The sequence below is a fragment of the Tetrahymena thermophila genome (assembly GCF_000189635.1).
Source record: "Tetrahymena thermophila SB210 genomic scaffold scf_8254582, whole genome shotgun sequence".
Classification (NCBI taxonomy): Eukaryota; Ciliophora; class Oligohymenophorea; order Hymenostomatida; family Tetrahymenidae; genus Tetrahymena; species Tetrahymena thermophila.
This window is the reverse complement of record NW_002476353.1, coordinates 110,809-131,725: the sequence shown is the minus strand read 5'-3', so window position 1 is coordinate 131,725 and position 20,917 is coordinate 110,809. Positions and strand designations below refer to the sequence as shown.

Below are 20,917 nucleotides of genomic sequence, written 5' to 3'. Positions count from 1 at the left end.
TGTTAGTTTGGTTTATTAATTTTTAGTTACAAAATATTACTTTGAATATAATTAAAAAAATTATGGTATTATTTATTGTTAAACTAATTTTTTTTTCTAGCTTTAATATATCAATCTAAAGAGTGAGCAAGCGATTTAGACACCTTAAATATTGATTTTTATTAAATTAAAAATGAATTTTCTCAAAAATCTAAAAATATAAAAACTTTCTTTTATAAAATTTTATGTAGTAACTTTTGATTAATTGATAGAGGTATTTATTCTTTTTTATTTGGTTTGTTAATTATTTTATAAGTAACTTTCAATCTATTTATGATCTAATTGGTTAATTATTTCATAAAAGCTACAGAAAATATTTTAAAAATTTTAATATAATTTGTCTGCTTTATAAATTTAATTGAAACAGATTCAATTCATTTTTAAATATTTAAGTTAATGATAATGCTAGCTACTGTTTCAGAGAATCTAGAATATAATTTATTAAATTTATTTTTTTTTTATCTTACATTTATATTTGAACCTATTCTAGAAGTATATGATCTTAGTTACAATTAAGTGAATCTCAATAATGAGTGGAGAAAAAAAAAAAATTTAGTTATTTTATATGGCACTAGGTAAATCAAATTGTATAAGCTCTGTTAAAAAGAATGGATTTAATTTGAAAAAATAATAGTAAGTTTATTAGATTTAAACAAACTACTTATAGCATGATTGATATCAGTAACTATTATTTATATACTATAAAAAAAGATGATTTGGGTATTATTTGTGCATTTATAAATTAGTTAAGATATAAGCTGGTTGGCTTTATATCTTAAAGAGTGGTAAAAAGTTAATTAAATTTTTAGCTTATTATTTGATTTTAATCCTGCTTTAAGTCTAAAACCTTTTTGGCATTCTTTTGATTAAGTAAATTAACCTAAGAGATTTTTCCTTTTAGAAAAATTAATTTTCTGTTACTGGTTCTCCTTCAAATTTTTGTATCAAAGAATTATAAAAAATAAATCAGTTGTAAATCTAATCAGTTTATTCCAGCTGATTGTAAAAGCCAACTAATTGAGTTTTTGAACAGCGCATTCCAAAAACTTCTAGTGATAAATAAATTGTGTGCATGGCTAATTTTTTAGCCAGTTATAGAATGCAGCTTTATATGGAGAGGATCTTTTTAAATTAATAAATTTGTTTGTTTATCCTTTTTATGAAAAGTAAATATTTGGAAACATATTTTGTTATTTGCTTATAGTGAAAACACAAATGAGCAGGAGCAGTTAAGTTTTATTTTAAAGCATCTCAAAAATAAACATTTAATTAACTGAAGTTATATAAATAGAAAGTATTTGTAATGCTATTATATTTTAATTAAATAAAATTTGAGTTTCGATATAATTTACTTTCATTTTATATTTTATCAGAAGCAACAACGCATATTTAAAATTTAGATAATTAATTTTATTATAGTTTACGGGTTATTTGTCAATCAATTTGCTTTATTTTATTGATTTATTTGGATTTAAATTTTTCATAATTGTTGTATTGAAGTTACTTCTCATTGATCTAAGTTTTTGTAGTTGTGAAAAATTAAAATTTGTTAAGATAATTTAGTTAATTTAATTTAAATTTTGTATAGATTTGAAATCAATCTTTAAGTTACTGAGCAATATGGCTATTCTTTTTAATCATGTAAGCTAATAAAATTGATTTCTCAATGATAAATATTAATTAATTCATTCAACTGTAAAATTCAGTGTAAAGTGAACATTCTCTTTTAGAATATCTATGTTAAGTATGTTCTTGAGTTATAAAACAAAGTTATAAAATAAAATTAAATACCGAATATAATTCATTTTTTTTTTCTATCCTTGTAATTTTATAAAATTTCTATTCTTTCTGTTTTGAAAAATAAATATTATCAATCACACATACATAATATTGAAAATGTAAGAATATGATTTCTAATTTTTAACTTACAATATTTAATCATTAATATTTATCAAAGCAAAATCTATGATTTTTGTTGTGAGTAAATTTTCTTTCTTTGTTTATTTTTTTTCAATCAATCATCTAAGAATTACTGCTTAAAAAATTCAAAAGATATCTGATAAATTATATATTTTTGTATAAGCGATCTATTTGTGTTTAGTAAGGAAATAAAATTTATTTAAATAAATTTCCAATAAATTGTAATTTAAATTTTAAAATTGTAAAGTAAAATCACTTTATAGTTCAGCATTTTACTTTAGAATGCTTGGAGTAATTTTAGTTTTCATAGTACATATTTTTGTCCTTTAAATTATACATTTCCATCTCTTTTGTCCTAATATTTCATAAATATCTTTAAAATATATTGTATTTCTTTTCAGAATAATTCAAACTTCTTAAAAAAAAATTTTTTACATGAGCTATAAGCAATAAAATGCCGGATACTTATTATCATATATACAATAAGTTAGTATTTATTTATCTATTTATCCCTCTCACGCTTTTAGAAAAAAATTTCTTTTTTCCTTACCTAGAAAAAAATTCAGAAAAAATAATACAACTACAAAAAAAATGAGTAAATGAAAAAGCTTGAGCTAATTATTTAAAAATATACAATTAATTATTCAATAGAATATGTATAAATGCATCTGTATATTAATTATTATATTTGATAAAGCTACTCTAGCTTTTAGCAAAAATAATATTTAAATTTTGTTTACTACATTTTTCCCTAAACCTTCAATCATTAATTGATTTAAATTTTTATTTATTTTCAAATACCCAGAAAAACTAAAATTAAATGATAAATACTTCAGAAGGAATTAAAATCAAAATAAAAAATCACATAAAGTTCGCTAGGTTAGTAACAAATTACTTGATTGCAAAGGAAAATAATATATTTTATTTATTTTTAGTAAATATTAATAATGAAAGTAAAAAAGAATGAATTAAGTAAAATAATAGTAAATAAATAAATAATTTAGGTAAAAGTATAGTAAATAAATATACAAATAAACAAGCAAGCAGTCAAATAAATTTTATTCTGATGATGATAACTTAAAAAAAGTTCTTAGTAAGTACTGTCAGACTTTATCAATTCCTTTTGTTTTATCATTAGATTTATATTTATTATAATTATGTTGAGAAAATGCTTTTTATCAGAGTAAACATCCATCTTATGATGTCATTTAAAGTATCAAAATGTAAGATAAAAAATTCGATGATATTTAATTAATTTCCTCCTTAATTTGGTTTTGCATTTTTCAAGTAAAGTCCAATAGGCTAAGACAAATTTTCAAGTTTCAGCGATAATAGTAATAATGAAATATTTTTAGAATTTCTAGTTTTTAAATACCATCGCAATTGAATAAAAATGAATATTTTATAGTACTATAAATTTCGAGGTGTGAATACTTGATTCTGTTTCGAAAGAAATATCATGATTGAATTCAAGCATTTGCTAAATTAATCTTAAACACAGTTCTAACATTAATAATATTAAATTAGCAAGAAAGATAGGATATTAATGATTACCGAAGAATTTACAGTCAATTAAAATTTTTTACTCACTAAGTGTCCTTTACGTATTAAGTGAGAGTGATCTATGAATAAATAAATAAACAAAGAAATTAAGCGTTAAAAGCTAAAAGTATAAAGTTGCATATACTTAATAAGAATTAAGAAAATGTTTCAATTTTAAATGCTAACTAATATACTTCTATTCAATTACTTGATATTTTTATTTATTTAAGGCTGGCTAGATTTGTTAATTGGCTTTTTTTTATTAATTATAGATACAAGTATGTAAATTAATTAATTTACTAACTATTTAGTATGAGTATTGCTGAGCAAATTTGTTATTTAAATTTGTATTTTTAAGTATTTAGCTAAACTAAAAGTAATACGCAAATACTTTTACTTTTACATGCTTGTATTACCATAATAATGAAAAAGATACTTATTTTGATCTAAATTATTTTTGTGTAACATTTAAATGAATTTATGAAGAAAAAATAATGAGTATTATAAAATTATTAGCAAAATTACTGAATGAATCAACTTTTGGATGGTTGAATTGAAATGGACGATTATGTAATACAAATATCCCATTTATCAATAATTGGGCAATTTACATTTTATTGAATTTTTTTAATTATTATTTCTGGAAGCATAAACTTGTGGTGAATAATCAAAGAGTTTTTTATACTTTAATGTTTTTGCAATCTAGATTTAATATATATTTTGCTCGAATAGATAAATAAGAATCAATTACAAATAATTGAATTGTTTATGCCATATATAGAAATTGCAAAAGCTTTTTGTTTTGTTTTTCAAATATTTATTTATTGCTTTATTTTGATATGATGTTAATGCGCTTGCTTACATTGATAAAGTAAAATATAATTTAGCTTATCTAAATATATCATAAATCTAAAAAATTGTTTTAGGTTAATGCATTCTTGATTACTTACTATTGAATTATGCATCACCTAATACTAACTATTAGCATTTCTATTAAAAATATTATTAACTATTAAGTGTGTAATAATAATAAGTAAGACGTATTTAATATTTTAATATTATTATTATTAGACAGAGGTAGGAATAAACGAATTCACTAGATTGGCTTACATGTGTTGGAGGATTCAATAACATAGTGGGTACTAGATTATATTTTTAATTAATGTGAAAATCCCTCTGATATTTTTAAATCAACCTTACAAAATTAAAGCAATAGTCAGCTTATTTAATTAAAGATTTTCCATTTGGTTTGTTAATAATTTTTCTTTCTATTTATATTCGAAATAGTTAATTAACTAATTGTTATACATCAGAAAATAATAGAGTCAGTAAGCCTATGCAATTAGTTAATATTCATTCATTCATTTTCAATTAAAAAAAGTTCTAATTAAGATCATCTGATAGTAAATATTTGTAAACAATCTTATGAATATTGTTTTAATTTCTAATTGACCACATAATATATCCATTCGTCCGTCCATTCATTCATTTTAAAATTCCTACTCATAATTCACCATAACCTAATCGCTATTCAATTTAAATATTTGATATGCTAGAATTCTAGATAAACATCTTTTGGTTAATACGGTTGTTAATTTTAGGAATATGTGAAGGAACTTCAATAAAAAAATAATACTATTACATTTTTATTTGGAAGTAGAAATTTTTAACAATTTACTTAGTATTTATATTTATTCTAGTGTCATATTAATAAATTAATAAAAAATTATTCAATGTTTTTTGTGAATTCGAACTAATTTTAGTCTATATATAAAAATATAATTTAGCTGTACATTGATTGGACTAGTGAGTCCATGGTTTTTTTTAAATTCTTGTTTAAAATATTTTTTTTATTTTTCAAAAAATATCGTCCTCTTCATACATGTTACTTCATAAATATGCTTAAAAAAGAGAAATGCATAAAGCGATATAATAGATTAATTATATCAGTAACATTATATATAAATGCTTGAAAAATAGATAAATACAAGCAAAGAGAGATAAATAGATACGCGTATATTTAAAGATAAGCAAATTAATAAAGAAGATTTTAGAGTAATTTAATAATTATAAATATACTAATCATTTATTTCTTTCTCGTGTATGAAAATTAACTCAAATTTAATAGAAAACATAGGCTGCCCACCTTACCCTATCCTGCCCTTGAATTAATTGAATTTATCAAATATATTTTACAATTCCAATTTTTGATAGGTAAAATTTAGTTTACATTCATTCCATTTTTAAAGAGAATCTCTGATTGAGAGAGTATTACAAGGATGAGTGAGCATAGCCTAGGACAAAGCTAGATATTATTTTCATTTTAAACAAATAATAACTTTTTAGGTATTTTATAGAAAAAGTTTTTGAAATAAGAGTATTAAATATTACGAAACTTTATGCGTAATATAAAAGCATCGAACTTTCATTAAAGGATATATTAAAGGAATAATTGTTAATTTTATAGTAAGAAGAGAATATAAAATGAAGATTAGCAAAGTAAATGAAGGAACGCCTTAAACAAATTCTTGAATGTGATTTTAATCCTATGGTTGTTATAAAAATCAACTATTAAAATGCAGCTGACTTTCAGTACTAATTTACTGTATGCACTCTACTATATCATAAATTGAAGCAGCTCATCAGATTTGGCAAAAATTAAAAATTTTTTTGACTGGCTTCTGTTTCTTTTTTTCTTTGCTTTCTTGAAATTAATTTCTCGGATTCTTAGAAGTTTTGAGTTTATAAAAACATTTAGTAGAGGAGTAAAGTTTTTGATAATTTAAATTAAAAATATTAAATATCAATTAAAAAAAACAAAAGAAAACACAATAAATACTATTAAATAAAAGATTTTCTCTCATTTAATAAATAAATTAATTAATTAATAGTTTCTGCCTAATTACCTACTATCAATCAATCAATCAGTTTAATTCCTAACTTAAAATACACGCTCCTTACCTATAAAAACAAATAATAAATAAATAATTAAAAAATTATAAAAAATCATAACTTTAGTTTCCAATTAACATTTTCACAGATGGATTACATGAACTCTTACTACTACATGGAATAAGAACAACCTCACTTTGATTACTTCTTCGAAGAATAAGAACAAGAATAAGAATAAGAATAACAACAAATTCACTCTCCCCTTGGTATCCAAAAGAAAATTTCCAAAAAGAAATACTAGAAGGCTCTTAAGTGGGCTCACATTGCTTCACCCTTTAGCGAAAATTAAACTCCTGAAAAATTCTTACTTTATGGAAATATAAATCTTTTTACAAATTACAGCGAAGACACTTCAAAATGCCCTTACACCTCTGAATGTTTAGTCGAAAACGGGTATTACAAACTAGACTAAGTATAAGTTACAGAAAAAAAGGGAGTCGAAATGTAAGTCTCCACTTTGAAGCCTTGTTTGGACAAATTCCAATTTCTCATTAATTTATACAAGCGCTACTAAAGCTCAAAATACTCAGAACTTGCTAATGTACTTCTCTAATACTAAAAATTCATTAAACAAGAATTCGATAGATCCAATTGTATGTATAAGTAACTCAAGAAAGATTAAAATCTTTAATCTAAACTCTAAGAAGAATTTAACGCCTTCTAGTTAAAAACTATTGCTGAAATTCAAGCTTAAAATTCTTCATCAATGACCAGCTAATATTATTCCTATAGAACTGTAACTACCAATTATAAAACTGGATAGCCTGAAATCAAGAAGTACGGTACTTCAGAATCTCTCGTAAATCTCCTTGGAGTCTCAGTATAAAACGAATACTAAAATTTACTTTGGAAAATGCGCAAGTAACAAGCCTTCTCTAAAAATCAAGGTACTTACAGATTACACTTCTTTCAAAATCCTTTAATTTACTTTCATACAAATTTCTTTCTTTTTCAATAAGTAGTTACCCGATTTTGTAATTATTTTTTTCTGGGAAGCAAAAAAATTTTGAACATACAATTTCCTGAATTATATTAACATTACATCTAACTAATCTTAATTTTATTAATTAGAAAATCATCTTCTCAGAAGTCAAGAGAGTATTTCAAAGGCAATTTTTATGATCAAGAATATTGTCGGTAAAGAGAGTGCCTACAGCTTCTCCTAAACTCTACTCACCAGAGACGGATTCGAAATACCATGCACAGTTAAAGTACAAGTTATCTCAAACTAAACCCTCAATTACATAAAACACTACGAATCTAGAGACTAACAAGTTCTTCACTACACATACATTTTTAACAAAAGTGATATATAAACTCTCTAGAACAAGAGAGAGAATATGTCATCTTAAAATTCTACAATTTCTACCTAGTAGATCTCCTTAAATCTAAATTTAGGAATTGACAGCTGTGATGACAGCCAAGGATCTAACTTCGTACTTGAACACACATCAGAAACTTTCAGTGAAATTGATTTAAATAACTACTCTCCTTAACAATAATACTAATAATGCTAAACGACAAAGTGTTACCAAAACACCTACACAAACAAAACCTTAAATTAAAGTTTTTCACCTTTGTCAACTGTAACCTGCTCCATTTAGTAATATAATAGAAAATCAGAGCAAAAAAACAGTTGTGACTATAGTAGAAAATCTTAAATTTTCATTAACAAATATTACAAGCACCTACTTACTAAAAATACTCAAAATATTCAAAGTTCATAATGAGAATATCTAACTAATTACTCTAAATTAACTAACTAAGTCACTCACTACCAAACACATACTCAATAATTTCTATTAAAATTAAGTGTATAATTTAAAAAGATCAAAATAACTACCCTTACTGAACTAATTTATATTTTAAAATGTACATATACTTTAAAAAAAATCTTTTGTAATAACATTTGTATTACTTAAAACTAACTCTATATATACACACATTCTACACCCAAACTCTTTAATTTACTTTACAGAATTTTTAATACAAATTTTCCTTCTTTAACTTTACACTATTTACTACATTTTCCCACAGAAAGCAGTATTTAAAAGTATCTTCCTTACCCCTTAATTAATCATTCATTTTATTCTGCTTACTAAATTATCTAAAATTCATCTTCTCCTTCTCCTTGATAAATTTAAGACAATTATTTGTCTAAAAATTTTTGAATATCTAAAAAGTTGATTGAAATATTATTACCAAAGAAAATTTCCTAATTATTTAAATAGATATCAATCAAACAATTGTTATATTAATCAATTTTTAACCTCATATCCAAATTGCAAAATGTAAATATTTGTCTGCGTTTATACTATCCTAAAAAATATTAGTTGCTTACAAACTTTTATATAAGCAATTTCTTTTTATTCGGAGACTAACTTAAATCAAAAGTAGTTTTTTTATCAATTCCCTTCTAAATTAATTAAATCTGATAATATCGCAATTTCCAAGACATGTATGTGATTAATGTAGATAATTGCTATGAAAAACAAAAAATATATAAATTTAAGTAATTCCTATCATATCAAAAATTATTTTAGTTCTTATCAAGTTTTTTTCATTTTCTATGCTTATTTTTATTTCATCATTTACTCGAAATTTGATATAATTTCCAGCACGCATTTCTTATTGTGTTTGCAGAGTTCTAATTACATTTCTTTACAAATAATTATCGAAAAATACACTTTTAAAAACTCAATTCTATCAATATAATCTTTTAGAATAGATCAAATCTCAATCTTATAAAAGTAACCTATGTCTTCTTTAAATATATTTACTTGAAAATTTAAAATAATTTTTAAATCTTAGTATTTTTGTTTAAAAATAAGTTTTCAGCTACAAAAATTTATTATTATAAATACTTAGCAAAAAAATTACTGAAAAATGACTTGCTAGAGCCTTCCTTCTAAAAAATAGTACATCAAATTTACATAAAGTGTTATTTAATAGAAAATTTAAAATTGATTCATTGATATAATAAATAAATTTATATGTAAGTATGATTTTTAAATTAAAACTTGTCTAAATAAAAAAAAAACTGAAATTATAAAAATTCGATATTAAATTTACGACTCTTAAATAGTAAGAAAAGAATAGTTAAAATTGTTGAATTTTCAAGCTAAGTTTAGAGAATAAAATAAAAATTGGGATTTTTAAATGTGTATCAAGCTCTCATTAAAATTCTGCTTTGTAAATAAATCATTTTGTTAAATTTTTTTTTCAATGTATTTGTTTTCTATCACATTAATGTTTTAAATTTATTTATTTAAGGCTTAAAATCACTGGTTTACTATTTATAATTTTAATTCTTGCATATTATAAATATAGAATAAATTAATAATTATATAATTAAGCAAACATAATATATAAGTAAGCTTGCAAGGCCTATCAAAATTTTCAAGAAGGGTAAAATTTTTAAATATTTGTAATATAATTATGCCTATTTGCTGGATTAATAAATTAAATCATCGTTTATTCACAAATTAATTAGAAAAATTAAAAAATAACACCATCAACTTAATTTCTTACTATACTTATGTAAATTTATAGTAAGCAAAATTGTTTTTTAAAAAGTAATGTTAAATAAAATCGAATAAATGTTAAGACTGTTTTCTCAGATTAAAAAGTAATAAGTAAACAAACCATAACACATTTCCTACAATTGTTAGTATTACTAATAAAATATGCATTTAAAATAAATTTATTTATTTTCAAAGGTGAGATTTTTCAAAAATAGGTCCTTCATGAATCTTAAGGTTCCACTTCTTTAATTCTTCAGCAATTATGACACGAGCTTTGGGTAATCTGTAGAAAGGAATTTATGGGAAAAAGTGATGTTCAGTCTAATATTACATACCACCCATAATAAGTAGAGAGAATATGTCGTGGAAAGCGTAGTTTCTGCTTGCAGCTATTTGATGTTCGAAAAATGGTAAAGTGATTCTTCTTTCGAATTTCATTTCATTTTCATGATTTCCAACAAGAATAGAAGCACTGAAGAAACCAGCAATCAATTCAGAAAGAATTACGATATAGAAGTTTTAGTTGAATAATAATACCCAGTGCAAGGCAAGGAAGATTCCTTCAAATTCATAATAAGAAGCTAAGATGGAGTCTAATTTCCACTTTAAAAATAAGAAGGGGAATTACCACAATTTGTAATCGTGTTAGATATCTTCGTCCTTTAGAATGTTGTTTGTGAACATATGATGCTTTTATTAGAATTATATTAATTAGTTTTAAATTATTTTAAAGATGATTTATTATTGAGGAATAGTATGATAATATTTATCAGTGACGTCATTGCTTAAAAAAAATAGAGATTTGCTTATTGCGGTACTTAAATTAAATGGTAAAATTAATCTTTTACAATTTGTAATTAATTTTAATAGAAAAAAGATTTAGCTTTTTTCAATTATTTGTATAGCAATGCTTTTTATTAATTGAAAATCATAGGGAAAAAAAGTTATTTCATTTCTTAAAATAAAAAACTATTTTCATTTATTTTATTATAAAAAATAAAATGCTATGTGTAATCTTTGTGTGAAGTTGATTTTGTATTTACAGATTTTTGGTACAGATTTTGGCTTAATCATTTATTATACTTTAATAATATTATCTTCAAATTTATTTGAAATTTTTAAAAAAGGCTAAATTAAGATCTTTAATAATTTAATCATAACAATCAAATATTGTTTGTACTATTAAAGCATCAAAATATGACTTTTTTCCTCGCAAAACCAAAAAATCTTTATATATTTATATTAAATATTATGGTTACTTGATTGTGCTTCCTACCCCACCATTTATTAGAGAAACCACCACAAAGAGGAGCGTAGACTAAAGCGAATTTTCTTAATATAGGGTTACGATTGTGGTTCATAGAGTGACCAATCCAACCACTGATGATTTGCATTAAGACAAGAAGGGGAATAGAGAAATACCACTTTTGAGTCAAACATCCAGTGACAAATAAAGTAAAGGTAGTTAAGAATAAACCAATTTCGATAGGCCAGTTTGGTTCGAATAACTAAATTAATTTAAAAATATGTTCATTTTTATAATTTAAAATATGCTTATGAAAATTATCAAATTATGCTAAATATGCTCAATAAAGATATCATTTGAATGTATTTACATGCTTAAGCTTTTTCTTTAATATTGAGAATCTCTTTGAAGATTCAGTCTCCTCTTATTTTGCGCCAGTCTTAGGGAAGGATTTTAAAATTTTCAAAGCCTACTTAGAATGGAGTGTTCTGAAATATTCAGTCAAATCTTACTTCTCATCAATAAACAAATTGAGGAAATTAAGACCGCCAGGATGCTTATTTGATTTAGCATATTCAGTGCAGTCATATTCAGTATCCTTGTAAATAAATTTGTATTCGTTGAGAAGTTCGGGTTTATTTTCAAGAACAATTTCTTCTTAAGTCTTATCAACTCCCATAATGCTTGTTTTTTAAATTTAGTTTGCTTACTTATTTTATAACCTTTTAATTAATATTTATTGAAATATTGATAGATAGATAGATACCTTATTATTATTATGAAATATTGATTTTATTAACTATCATTATTTTTAATAATTTAAATATTTTGCATCATTTAGAATTGTTAATGATAACATTTGCACACTTTAAGATTTACGTAATATAAAATTTATTGACTTTAACTCTATTATTTTACAAAAAGAACTTTTCTAAACCTTAATTCTTTCAATTTCCATCTTACACGAATCGAATTATTTTGCTTCAAAATAATTTCAAATTAATTGAACCATCTTTCAATTTAGATAAATTATATTATTAATATTAGCACTTTAACTCTTTTTCGGTTTAATTTGTGTATATTTATAATCGTTTTAATAATAAAAAAATCTTAATTATTAAAATAGAAAAATTATTCTCAAAAAAATACTTTTTTAATTAGCATATTTTAGTGTATTTTATCATTTTATTTATAAATTGAAATAAAATATATGTTTAAATATTATAAATAATAAATCAAAGAATCTATAATATTCTAAAATATAGTTTTTAATATATTTTAACTTTAAAAAATTCTTAATTAAACTGGAAGTTATAAAATTATAAATTATAAAAATATCCATCTTAGATAAATTAAATAATATTTTATACTACTTTATTTATGTAATTTAAACGCTTTAAAGAAAAGCTAAGAATGGATTTTATTAAAAACTTGGGTTAAAAAATTTAATTTTTAATTGAATTTTTTACAATTTAAGTATTTCCATTTTAATATAATAACCTTGCTGATTTTTGATAATCAACCTTTACTATTAGACATAGCTTATCTATTACTATCTATCAATAGCATGCTTATTAAGCTCAACTTAAAAAAATAATAAATAAACAAAAGATAAATTAATTAGATATCAAAGATTTACAAAATATTAAATTATATTTTTGTGTATTATTTAAGTTATTTAAAATAAGTAGAAATGAAGAAATACTTATGATAAAGACAAATTAATTAAATGAATAATAGTTGTTAAAATTGTAAGAAAACATAATCCAATAAATTAAGAAAAATAAACACTTTAAAAGTTAGAAAGCTTTTATTAAAATAAACATAAATTATAATAAAAATAAATTTTTGCACATTTCAATATAAATATTAAATTATAGATTCAATAAAACAGTCATATGTTAGATATTTGGTGATCTTTAATAAAAAATATAAAATTTATAACAAAAAAAATTTTTTTTGTAGATTCTATCTTTACAAAAATAATAAAAAAATAGGTAAGCGTTAATCAAAAAAGTTTTAAGCATGTTGTAAAATAATTAATAAACCCAAAATTTCCAAAATCAAGGAATGAATAACTTTACCAAATCAAATCGATTTGAATAGAATTAGGTGGCTCATAATGATAATAATGAGGATTTTAACAAAATATTGCAAGGCATAGACGATGAATATGATGATTAATTTATGCCAAACAATCAAGAAAGTTAAAAAAATTTTAATTAAAATTAGAATTACAATCTAAACATCTAAACACAATAGCAATAAAATAACTTTTAGGGAAATCAGTTATAAACATTTTAAACTCCTAAATCTGAAATAGGCAACATAAATTTTCCACCTACGAATGGAAATCTTCCACCTTTTTATAATAACTCACCTCAAATCATGAATAACAATTTTAATTCACCAGCGTATAATAATATTTAGACAAATAGCTTAAGAGGCTCGCAAACTACGATATCTAATAGACCATCTGGATCTATTTCAAGCAATATGCTAAATAATTAATAGTAGATACCCTAAAATGCTCCAAATAGAGAAATTTTGGAAGCCTTAGTTCAAAAAAACAATGAACTCAAAAACGAATTTATTTATTAATTCATAAAGATCAGATAAACTAACTAATACTAACCTGGAATAAAAAAAAAGAGATATTAAGATAATTCTTTATACTTTGGTTAAGTAAGTATATAAGGCATCAATGAAGGTAAATATTTAACCAATCTAACATATTTGTAATTAATTAATTTTTGTAGGTAAAGGTATGTATATGGTGTAAAATGGTGACATTTATTTAGGTAAATAATAAAAAATTCAAAGTTTTATGCTTAAAAATAATATTTAAATTCAAAAAGGCGATTTTTTCTAAGGCAAGTTCCATGGATATGGCGTTTATATCCATCATAATTTAGAAAGATATGAAGTAAGTAGTTTTCAAAAAAAACTTTGAATAAGAGTAATTTTATTCATATAGGGTGAGTTCTAATTTGGTAAAAAGGAAGGAAAAGGTATTTATTTTTATAATAATGGTGATGTATTCAATGGATAATGGAAGAATAATCTCAAAAATGGCCAGGGATATAAACATTCTAATTTGACAAGTAATTTAAAAATACTTTTGTCTAATTTTTATGTGTCCTTTTATGTTTTAAAATTATTAATTAGATGATACCTACACTGGTCTGTATTTAAATGGCAAGAAACATGGTAGAGGAGAATTAAAATACGGAAATGGTATAGTTTATTTGTATTTTTGTAATTAAAACTAAAAACTATTGAATGTATTAAATTTATAGGTGATTTATATTTTGGAGATTTTGTGAATGATGTAAAGGAAGGAAAAGGGAAGTTGACTTATGCAAATGGTACAATATACACAGGAGATTTTAAAAATAATGAGCCATCTGGAAACGGTACTTTAGAGTTCATAAATGGAGATGCATTCGATGGTTACATGTAAAATTTAATTATTAAATCGCACTTAAATAAAAAACTTTTAAAATAAATAGAGCCAACGGAAATATGGTTAAAGGAATTTTATATTTTGCCAACGGAGATTAGTATGAAGGGTCATTTTAACTCAATAAGCAACATGGCTAAGGAGTAATGAGATATTCAAATGGAGATATATACGAAGGTCTATGGACATAAGGAGAAAAAAGTAAGCAAATATAAGATAAAAATAAATTTTATTTTATTTTAATATAAAGCAATAGGAAAGTAATACTATCCTGATATGTAAATTCAATATGGTAAATATTATAGGTTAAGCATTAGATTTGTAAAATATTAATGATAAAAATTAAAATATAGAAGGAGAATGGAAGAATGATACTCACTGGGGTAGAGGAAAGTTAGTTTGGTTAAAGTAAATATGATTGAATTAATTTATAAATAAATTTTTAAATGATGAATTAGAAGTTAATTTAATTTCAATTAAAAAGCTATGATGGTGATTATTATGAAGGAGAGTTTAGAAATAATAAAAAGCATGGAAAAGGTGTTCTTACTTATAAGGATGATAATGGAAATTTAGTGTAAGAAAATGTAGTATTTGTTGATGACGTGTAATAGTAAGCTATGCCTTTCTGAAGAAAGCACTTTATTTATAATTTATATTAATTTTTAGTTATTATGTATTATTATTTATAAAAGATTAAATACTTTTTTTCTTAGTAGCTTTTTACAATAAAAATCTCTAAATAAATTTTTAATATGAACTAATACTACAAAAATAATAAAATAATATATCAACCATATAAATGAGTAAATAAAAATCAATCAAAATCTTTATAAATTTGAAGAAGAGTATTACCATTATATTATTTCTTATTAAAATTTGCAGTAATTAATTATACTATCATACAATTTAATTACCATTATTTATCCATTAAGAAAATATTAATTTATTATATTTACCAACATTTAAATTAAAAAAACTATTTAAATATATTTTTACAATCTTATTTTATAATTTTCACCAGTAAATAAATAAATAAATAAATAAATAAATACAAAGCACAATGAAATTAGCAATTAAAAATTGCTATAAACACCTTTTTATTTTTATTAAGCAGAAAATTGATTGTAGATATTATTCTAAAAATTCTATTCAGCAAAGATATATTATAAATAATCATAATTTGCTTAAAAATACTGAACTTAGAATAATAAATAATGAAAAATATATATGAAAAGTAAAAGAAGAATACTGATTTTATTATGTTGTTATTTTTATAATAATATCTAAAATTTATATCTGAATTACTTTATTTATTTATAGTGTTTTAAGTTACTAGCTATCTTTTCCACACAATTATTTTACGGCAGCTGACTGATTAATCTTTGTTTCTTTAAAATATTAATAATAAACTAAATTATAACAATTAATTATACAAAAAATTTAGATAATTTAACATCCAATATTAAAAACAATCCATCTATTCCATCATTGCTAAAGCTAGTAATTTGTTAATTATTAAAAGCACATAGGACAAAGATTTATAAATATATATTGCTTTAGTATGAATCAGAAGAAAAAGGAAGCGCAGACAAAGACCAACGAAGAGCTGGAAGAGTATTATTTTTATTTAAAAAAGCATTATTTTTCATAGTATCATCATAATAACTCTTTTTTTAATTGTAATTCATATTAATTTAATTTTAATAACTAGAGAGAAAATAGATTTATTGGATAAATGCAATCAGATATTTGCCAAGATCAGGTAGGATTTTAACATGAAATTTCCGACTGATTAGTACCTAAAGTTTGATAGGTAATACGCTAATCATATGAAAAAGGAGTTTGATTTGTTTGCTCTATGCATCGAAGAGGTTTCTTAAACTTATGATATAGATGGAGAGAAATTGATAAGTTCTTTTTTGAATAATATCTTAATTACTATGAAAGTCATGCTTTTCACTTAAATAAGGTGTTTTCTCAATTATCTTGATTAGACAATTTAATATAACGACTCTAAGTCACTAAAAAACTGGGAATCTTCCTAAATTTAGCAAATGTCTAGGCACAAAGTAAAGATTGTTAGAGGTACAGTAGATGAAGATGTCATAAAAGCATAACAAAACAACCTAATTAGTGACCCATCTGATGAAGTCAAAAAGAGACTCGGGGTAAGTTTAGATCCTCTGTTGCGTGAATATTCAATGACAAAATAGTAGTTAATTGAAGTCTTGGAAGAGAAGAGGCGTAATTTAACTCTTAAAGAATCCAAAGCTGGAAGATATCTTTATAGATAAATAGAAGGTATCAAGAAAATAGTTTAGAAAGAAAAGGCATTTGTAACAGATTTCGAAGAAAGTACATTTCTTATTTTAAAAATTAATTATGAAAATATTTTATTAAATTAGAATCCCTCCAAGCTATTAAGTAATTAGCTTTTTCTGATAGTGTAACTTAAGTAAAAGGTATTCTTGACACAATTACTGAAAATTTAGATTAAAACGCCAAAAAAAGACTCATAAGAGTTTTAGAATACTTGTTTTTAAACATGAAAAATGTATTTGCTAAAAAAAATGCTTCAGTTTAAGTACTATAAATAATATATTTTTAAAGCTTAATTCTAAGTTATTTTATATCAAATAGACTTAAATTGTTGGATAAACCATTGATGGATATGAATCTTAAATCACTAAATTAAATAAAAGTGTTTATGAGGCAGATAGAAATATTGAATAGGTTTTAAAAGAAACTCTTCATAAAGATTAAAAGATTACTGAACTGGAAAAATAAATAAAATTCTTAAAATAAGCAAAAGATGGGAAAGACGAAAACCCTGAACATCTTCTGATGTAAAAAATTGAAGAGTAGAATAAATAAATAGAGAGATTAAATAACATCATCATAGACTTGAATGTTGATAAAAAATCTTTAGCAAACTAGATTATCACAATTAAGCAAGAGGTATAGACTAATTAGGCGACCGGTGCAGATTCAAATTCAAATAAAAAAGGAGGAATTAAATAGAAGGGAAAAAACTAGAAATAAGCTGCTTAATAATAAAATAAAAATAGTAAAACAAATATTAAATCAAATTAACAATTTTCTTAATCAGAGTTTTAACTTGATATGACAAATGAATAATAAAATGATATTGAAGTAGATGAAAACTAATATAATCCAAGCTAAAAGCTAATAACAAGTCAAACAAATATTCTAAGCCCATCTGGTGCAGAATAAAAGTAATTTAATTTACCTATTTCACCATAAGGATACTCATCTAGTAACAAGCTAAAGTCTAATGAAAGCAGAGAAAGCTTCATTAAGAAAGACTCCGAATTTATCTAAAGCTTTAATAATAACTTAAACATAAATAGCTCAAATACTTTTACATTTTAAGGAAAACCATAGATATAATAAGGTATATAATCTGAAATTAAAAGTACTCAGATAACTGATTTGGGTTCACCTGATAAAAGTAATAAATAAAATAATGCTAATGTACTATCTAGTAATTAATAAAGCTAATTTAATAGTTTCTAATAATCAGGATTTGAATAAAACTAAATTTAAAGTAATGTTGCAGATATTCAAAATAAAGATTTAAAAAATCAAAAGAACAGTTAAGCTGCACATTTAAATATTTAAATAAATAGTGAGCATGAATAAAATGATGCAAAGCATAAAAATTCTAAAAATAATAAATCTTATAAATAACAAATTCAAAATTCAGAAAATGATTAGAAAGAAGAAAAGAACCTTCATAATACCAAAAATAAAGGTAAGATATCTAAAAAAAATAGCATAGAAATTGAACATGGAGTTGATCATGATAAATAGACAAATTAGAAAACTAAGAAGAACATTAAGAATGTTAAAAGCAGTAGTAAAAATGCTTCGATTAGCAGTTTACATGAAGTAAATTCTCTTTCATAGCTTAATGAACAGCAGGCTGAAGCACAAATAAGAGAAATAAGCTAAGATAAGAATTAAAAAAATAAATTGATTTCTTCTGGGGGAGAAAACAGTAGTAATCACCAAAATTTAAAGGCAAATTCAAATCAAAACAATAAACAGGATTAACTAGATTCTTCTAATCTTGCAAATAATAATATGAATTAAAACTCTACGAACAATGTTTAAATGAATTAAGCCAATCATAATTCTAATACTGCATAATATAACTAAATTAAATCACAAGTTCATTCTTCTAAAAATTTAAATTTATAGCAAGAAAAGGAAGCATAAGTATAACTAATTGGTTAAATTAAAAGTGAAAATGATTTAAATAGCTAGGTTTACTTAGAAAGTATTTAAGCTTAAAGTTAAAATTAAATTAAAAACTCATCCAAATAAAATTAAATGAGAGGTTCTTAAAACTCTTTATTCCCTACAAGAGATACAGATTTAACTTCTATTCAAACTATTCCTTAAAACTTCTAAAATGGATTAGAAGAACATGAGCAAGGTAACCATCAAGAAAGACTAAAATCTAAATTCGATTTAAATGATATACTTGATGCCTTGGATCTCAATCAAGAAGAGGAAGAAGAAAAGAAGCACTCCACGAAAATTTTGGAAGTGTTAACAAACAAAGAGAATCCTAAAAGGAGAGAGATTATAAATACAATTGTTGCTGTATTGAACTAACAGGATCAGCATAAAAATGAGAATTAAGAGTTATAATAAAATCATGCAAAATAATAAAAATATTCAGAAAAAATAAGCACCTATACTGGATTTACTTCTTCAGATCAAGGCTAGACATAATATAAGAAGACATAAAATTCTATTAATTCTTCTCCTTATTCTACTTAATAGAATTTAAGATATACAAATGCTTAAGATAAAAAAAAATAATAAGATTCTTAATTAAATAATAACTAATAAAAAAGTACAAGATTTTAAGATATAGATAAAACAAATAAAAAATACTTTAAATCTGAAAATAATTCTCTTCATGCAAGTGCCAAAGAAATAGAATTAAAGGATTCTACACTTGAAAAAATAGATTAGAACCTAAATGAAAGTTCTTTAAATACCTCAATTTAAGGAAAATACTAATCTTAATCATAAAGTGAAATAAATCAATAGTACAAATAAAAGAAGTATGCCACTCAAGTATCTTTCAAAGATCTCTAAGTAAAACCAGTAGACTAAGAACACCTATAAAAGCTTATAGAAAAATAGGAAGTTTTGCAAGATATATTTAAAAAAAAGAACCAAATATCCATGAGTAGATTATAAGGTGATACACTTTAAGCATCAAATAGAGATGGTAGCTAAAACAATTAATAAATGCCAATAGAAAAAAATTAAAAAAGAAATCTTAGTAATATAGATTAAAAGAGAGGTTAATATCTCAATTAGTGGAAATCTACAAAGGATGAATTTAGAATACATGATCCTCATTAAGTTTTATAGTAAAAACCTGTATATACTACCTCACATTCCACTCAAAATTTAGGAGCTGACTATCCCAAAAAAAATATACCTAAATTTATCCCAAACCAAAATAATATAAAGGTCACTAAACCTTTCAATGAAGAATAATAATTTACTTAGTAAATTTAGCATTTTAATTTTTTAATTTTATTAAATACTTTTAATACTAAAAAGAATTTCATTTTATAAAAATAATTTAACAACACTTTATATTATTTAAATAAATAAAAGGGATTTATATGAGCACTTTTAAAAAGGTCAAATCAATTTTTCAAAACTTTAAGAGTTAGATTTAAGTGCTAAATAGATCAAAAGCTAAACAAACTTAAACACAATAGAATCTTCTGGATCTGCTTTGTAAAATAAGCTCAATACAACTGGTAAATACGATGCTAATAATATTGGATTCTATGATTTCTAAGAATATTATTCAGAATTGATACAATAGCACAGGAGATGTGGGCCTATGTGTATTCATTTAAAGAGATTTTATGAAAAGCTTAACTTCAATTACAAGCCATATGAAAAAAGATAAATGATAATATGTCCTACTTTAATAGTTCAAGAAGTCCCTAAAGAAACGAGGAGAGATCCTACAAGATTTAATATACAATCTTAAACTATGTATCAAGGAAGCAGTACTAAAATATGAAAAAATTTTCTAATAATTTTATTATATATATTATTTATTTGTTTGTTTCTATCATTAACAAATTGACAAAGCACTAAAATTTACAAATAATATTAATTTAATAACCTCCTCTAAACTAATTTATGTAAAAACAAATT

General features: G+C 23.0%; 4 protein-coding genes across 4 annotated transcripts; 3 read left to right on the top strand and 1 right to left on the bottom strand. All coding sequences in view use genetic code 6, as the record gives it.

Moving 5' to 3' along the window:
• Nucleotides 1-6,541: 6,541 nt before the first annotated feature.
• On the top strand, nucleotides 6,542-8,183 carry TTHERM_00138520 (hypothetical protein; the record flags this gene model as incomplete). The annotated part of the gene is made up of 2 exons (XM_001019834.1): nucleotides 6,542-7,340; nucleotides 7,525-8,183. 2 exons carry the CDS (start codon nucleotides 6,542-6,544, stop codon nucleotides 8,181-8,183), a joined length of 1,458 nt encoding a protein of 485 aa, XP_001019834.1.
• Nucleotides 8,184-10,057: 1,874 nt separating this feature from the next.
• TTHERM_00138530 (fatty acid desaturase) lies at nucleotides 10,058-12,017 on the bottom strand. The gene is made up of 3 exons (XM_001019835.3): nucleotides 11,594-12,017; nucleotides 11,237-11,485; nucleotides 10,058-10,667 (listed from the first exon to the last, which is right to left on the bottom strand). The coding sequence occupies exons 1-3, from the start codon at nucleotides 11,900-11,902 to the stop codon at nucleotides 10,167-10,169; spliced, it is 1,059 nt and encodes a 352-aa protein (XP_001019835.2). The 5' UTR covers nucleotides 11,903-12,017; the 3' UTR covers nucleotides 10,058-10,166.
• A 1,138-nt stretch (nucleotides 12,018-13,155) lies between these two features.
• Nucleotides 13,156-15,318, top strand: TTHERM_00138540 (MORN motif protein; the record flags this gene model as incomplete). Its single annotated transcript, XM_001019836.2, has 10 exons — nucleotides 13,156-13,933; nucleotides 13,983-14,024; nucleotides 14,082-14,149; nucleotides 14,201-14,327; nucleotides 14,392-14,460; nucleotides 14,523-14,682; nucleotides 14,736-14,887; nucleotides 14,937-14,978; nucleotides 15,040-15,094; nucleotides 15,171-15,318. The coding sequence occupies exons 1-10, from the start codon at nucleotides 13,249-13,251 to the stop codon at nucleotides 15,316-15,318; spliced, it is 1,548 nt and encodes a 515-aa protein (XP_001019836.2). The 5' UTR covers nucleotides 13,156-13,248.
• A 797-nt stretch (nucleotides 15,319-16,115) lies between these two features.
• On the top strand, nucleotides 16,116-20,780 carry TTHERM_00138550 (hypothetical protein; the record flags this gene model as incomplete). Its single annotated transcript, XM_001019837.2, has 6 exons — nucleotides 16,116-16,189; nucleotides 16,250-16,303; nucleotides 16,401-17,044; nucleotides 17,095-17,273; nucleotides 17,330-20,247; nucleotides 20,360-20,780. The coding sequence occupies exons 2-6, from the start codon at nucleotides 16,251-16,253 to the stop codon at nucleotides 20,778-20,780; spliced, it is 4,215 nt and encodes a 1,404-aa protein (XP_001019837.1). The 5' UTR covers nucleotides 16,116-16,189; nucleotide 16,250.
• Between the last annotated feature and the right edge of the window lie 137 nt (nucleotides 20,781-20,917).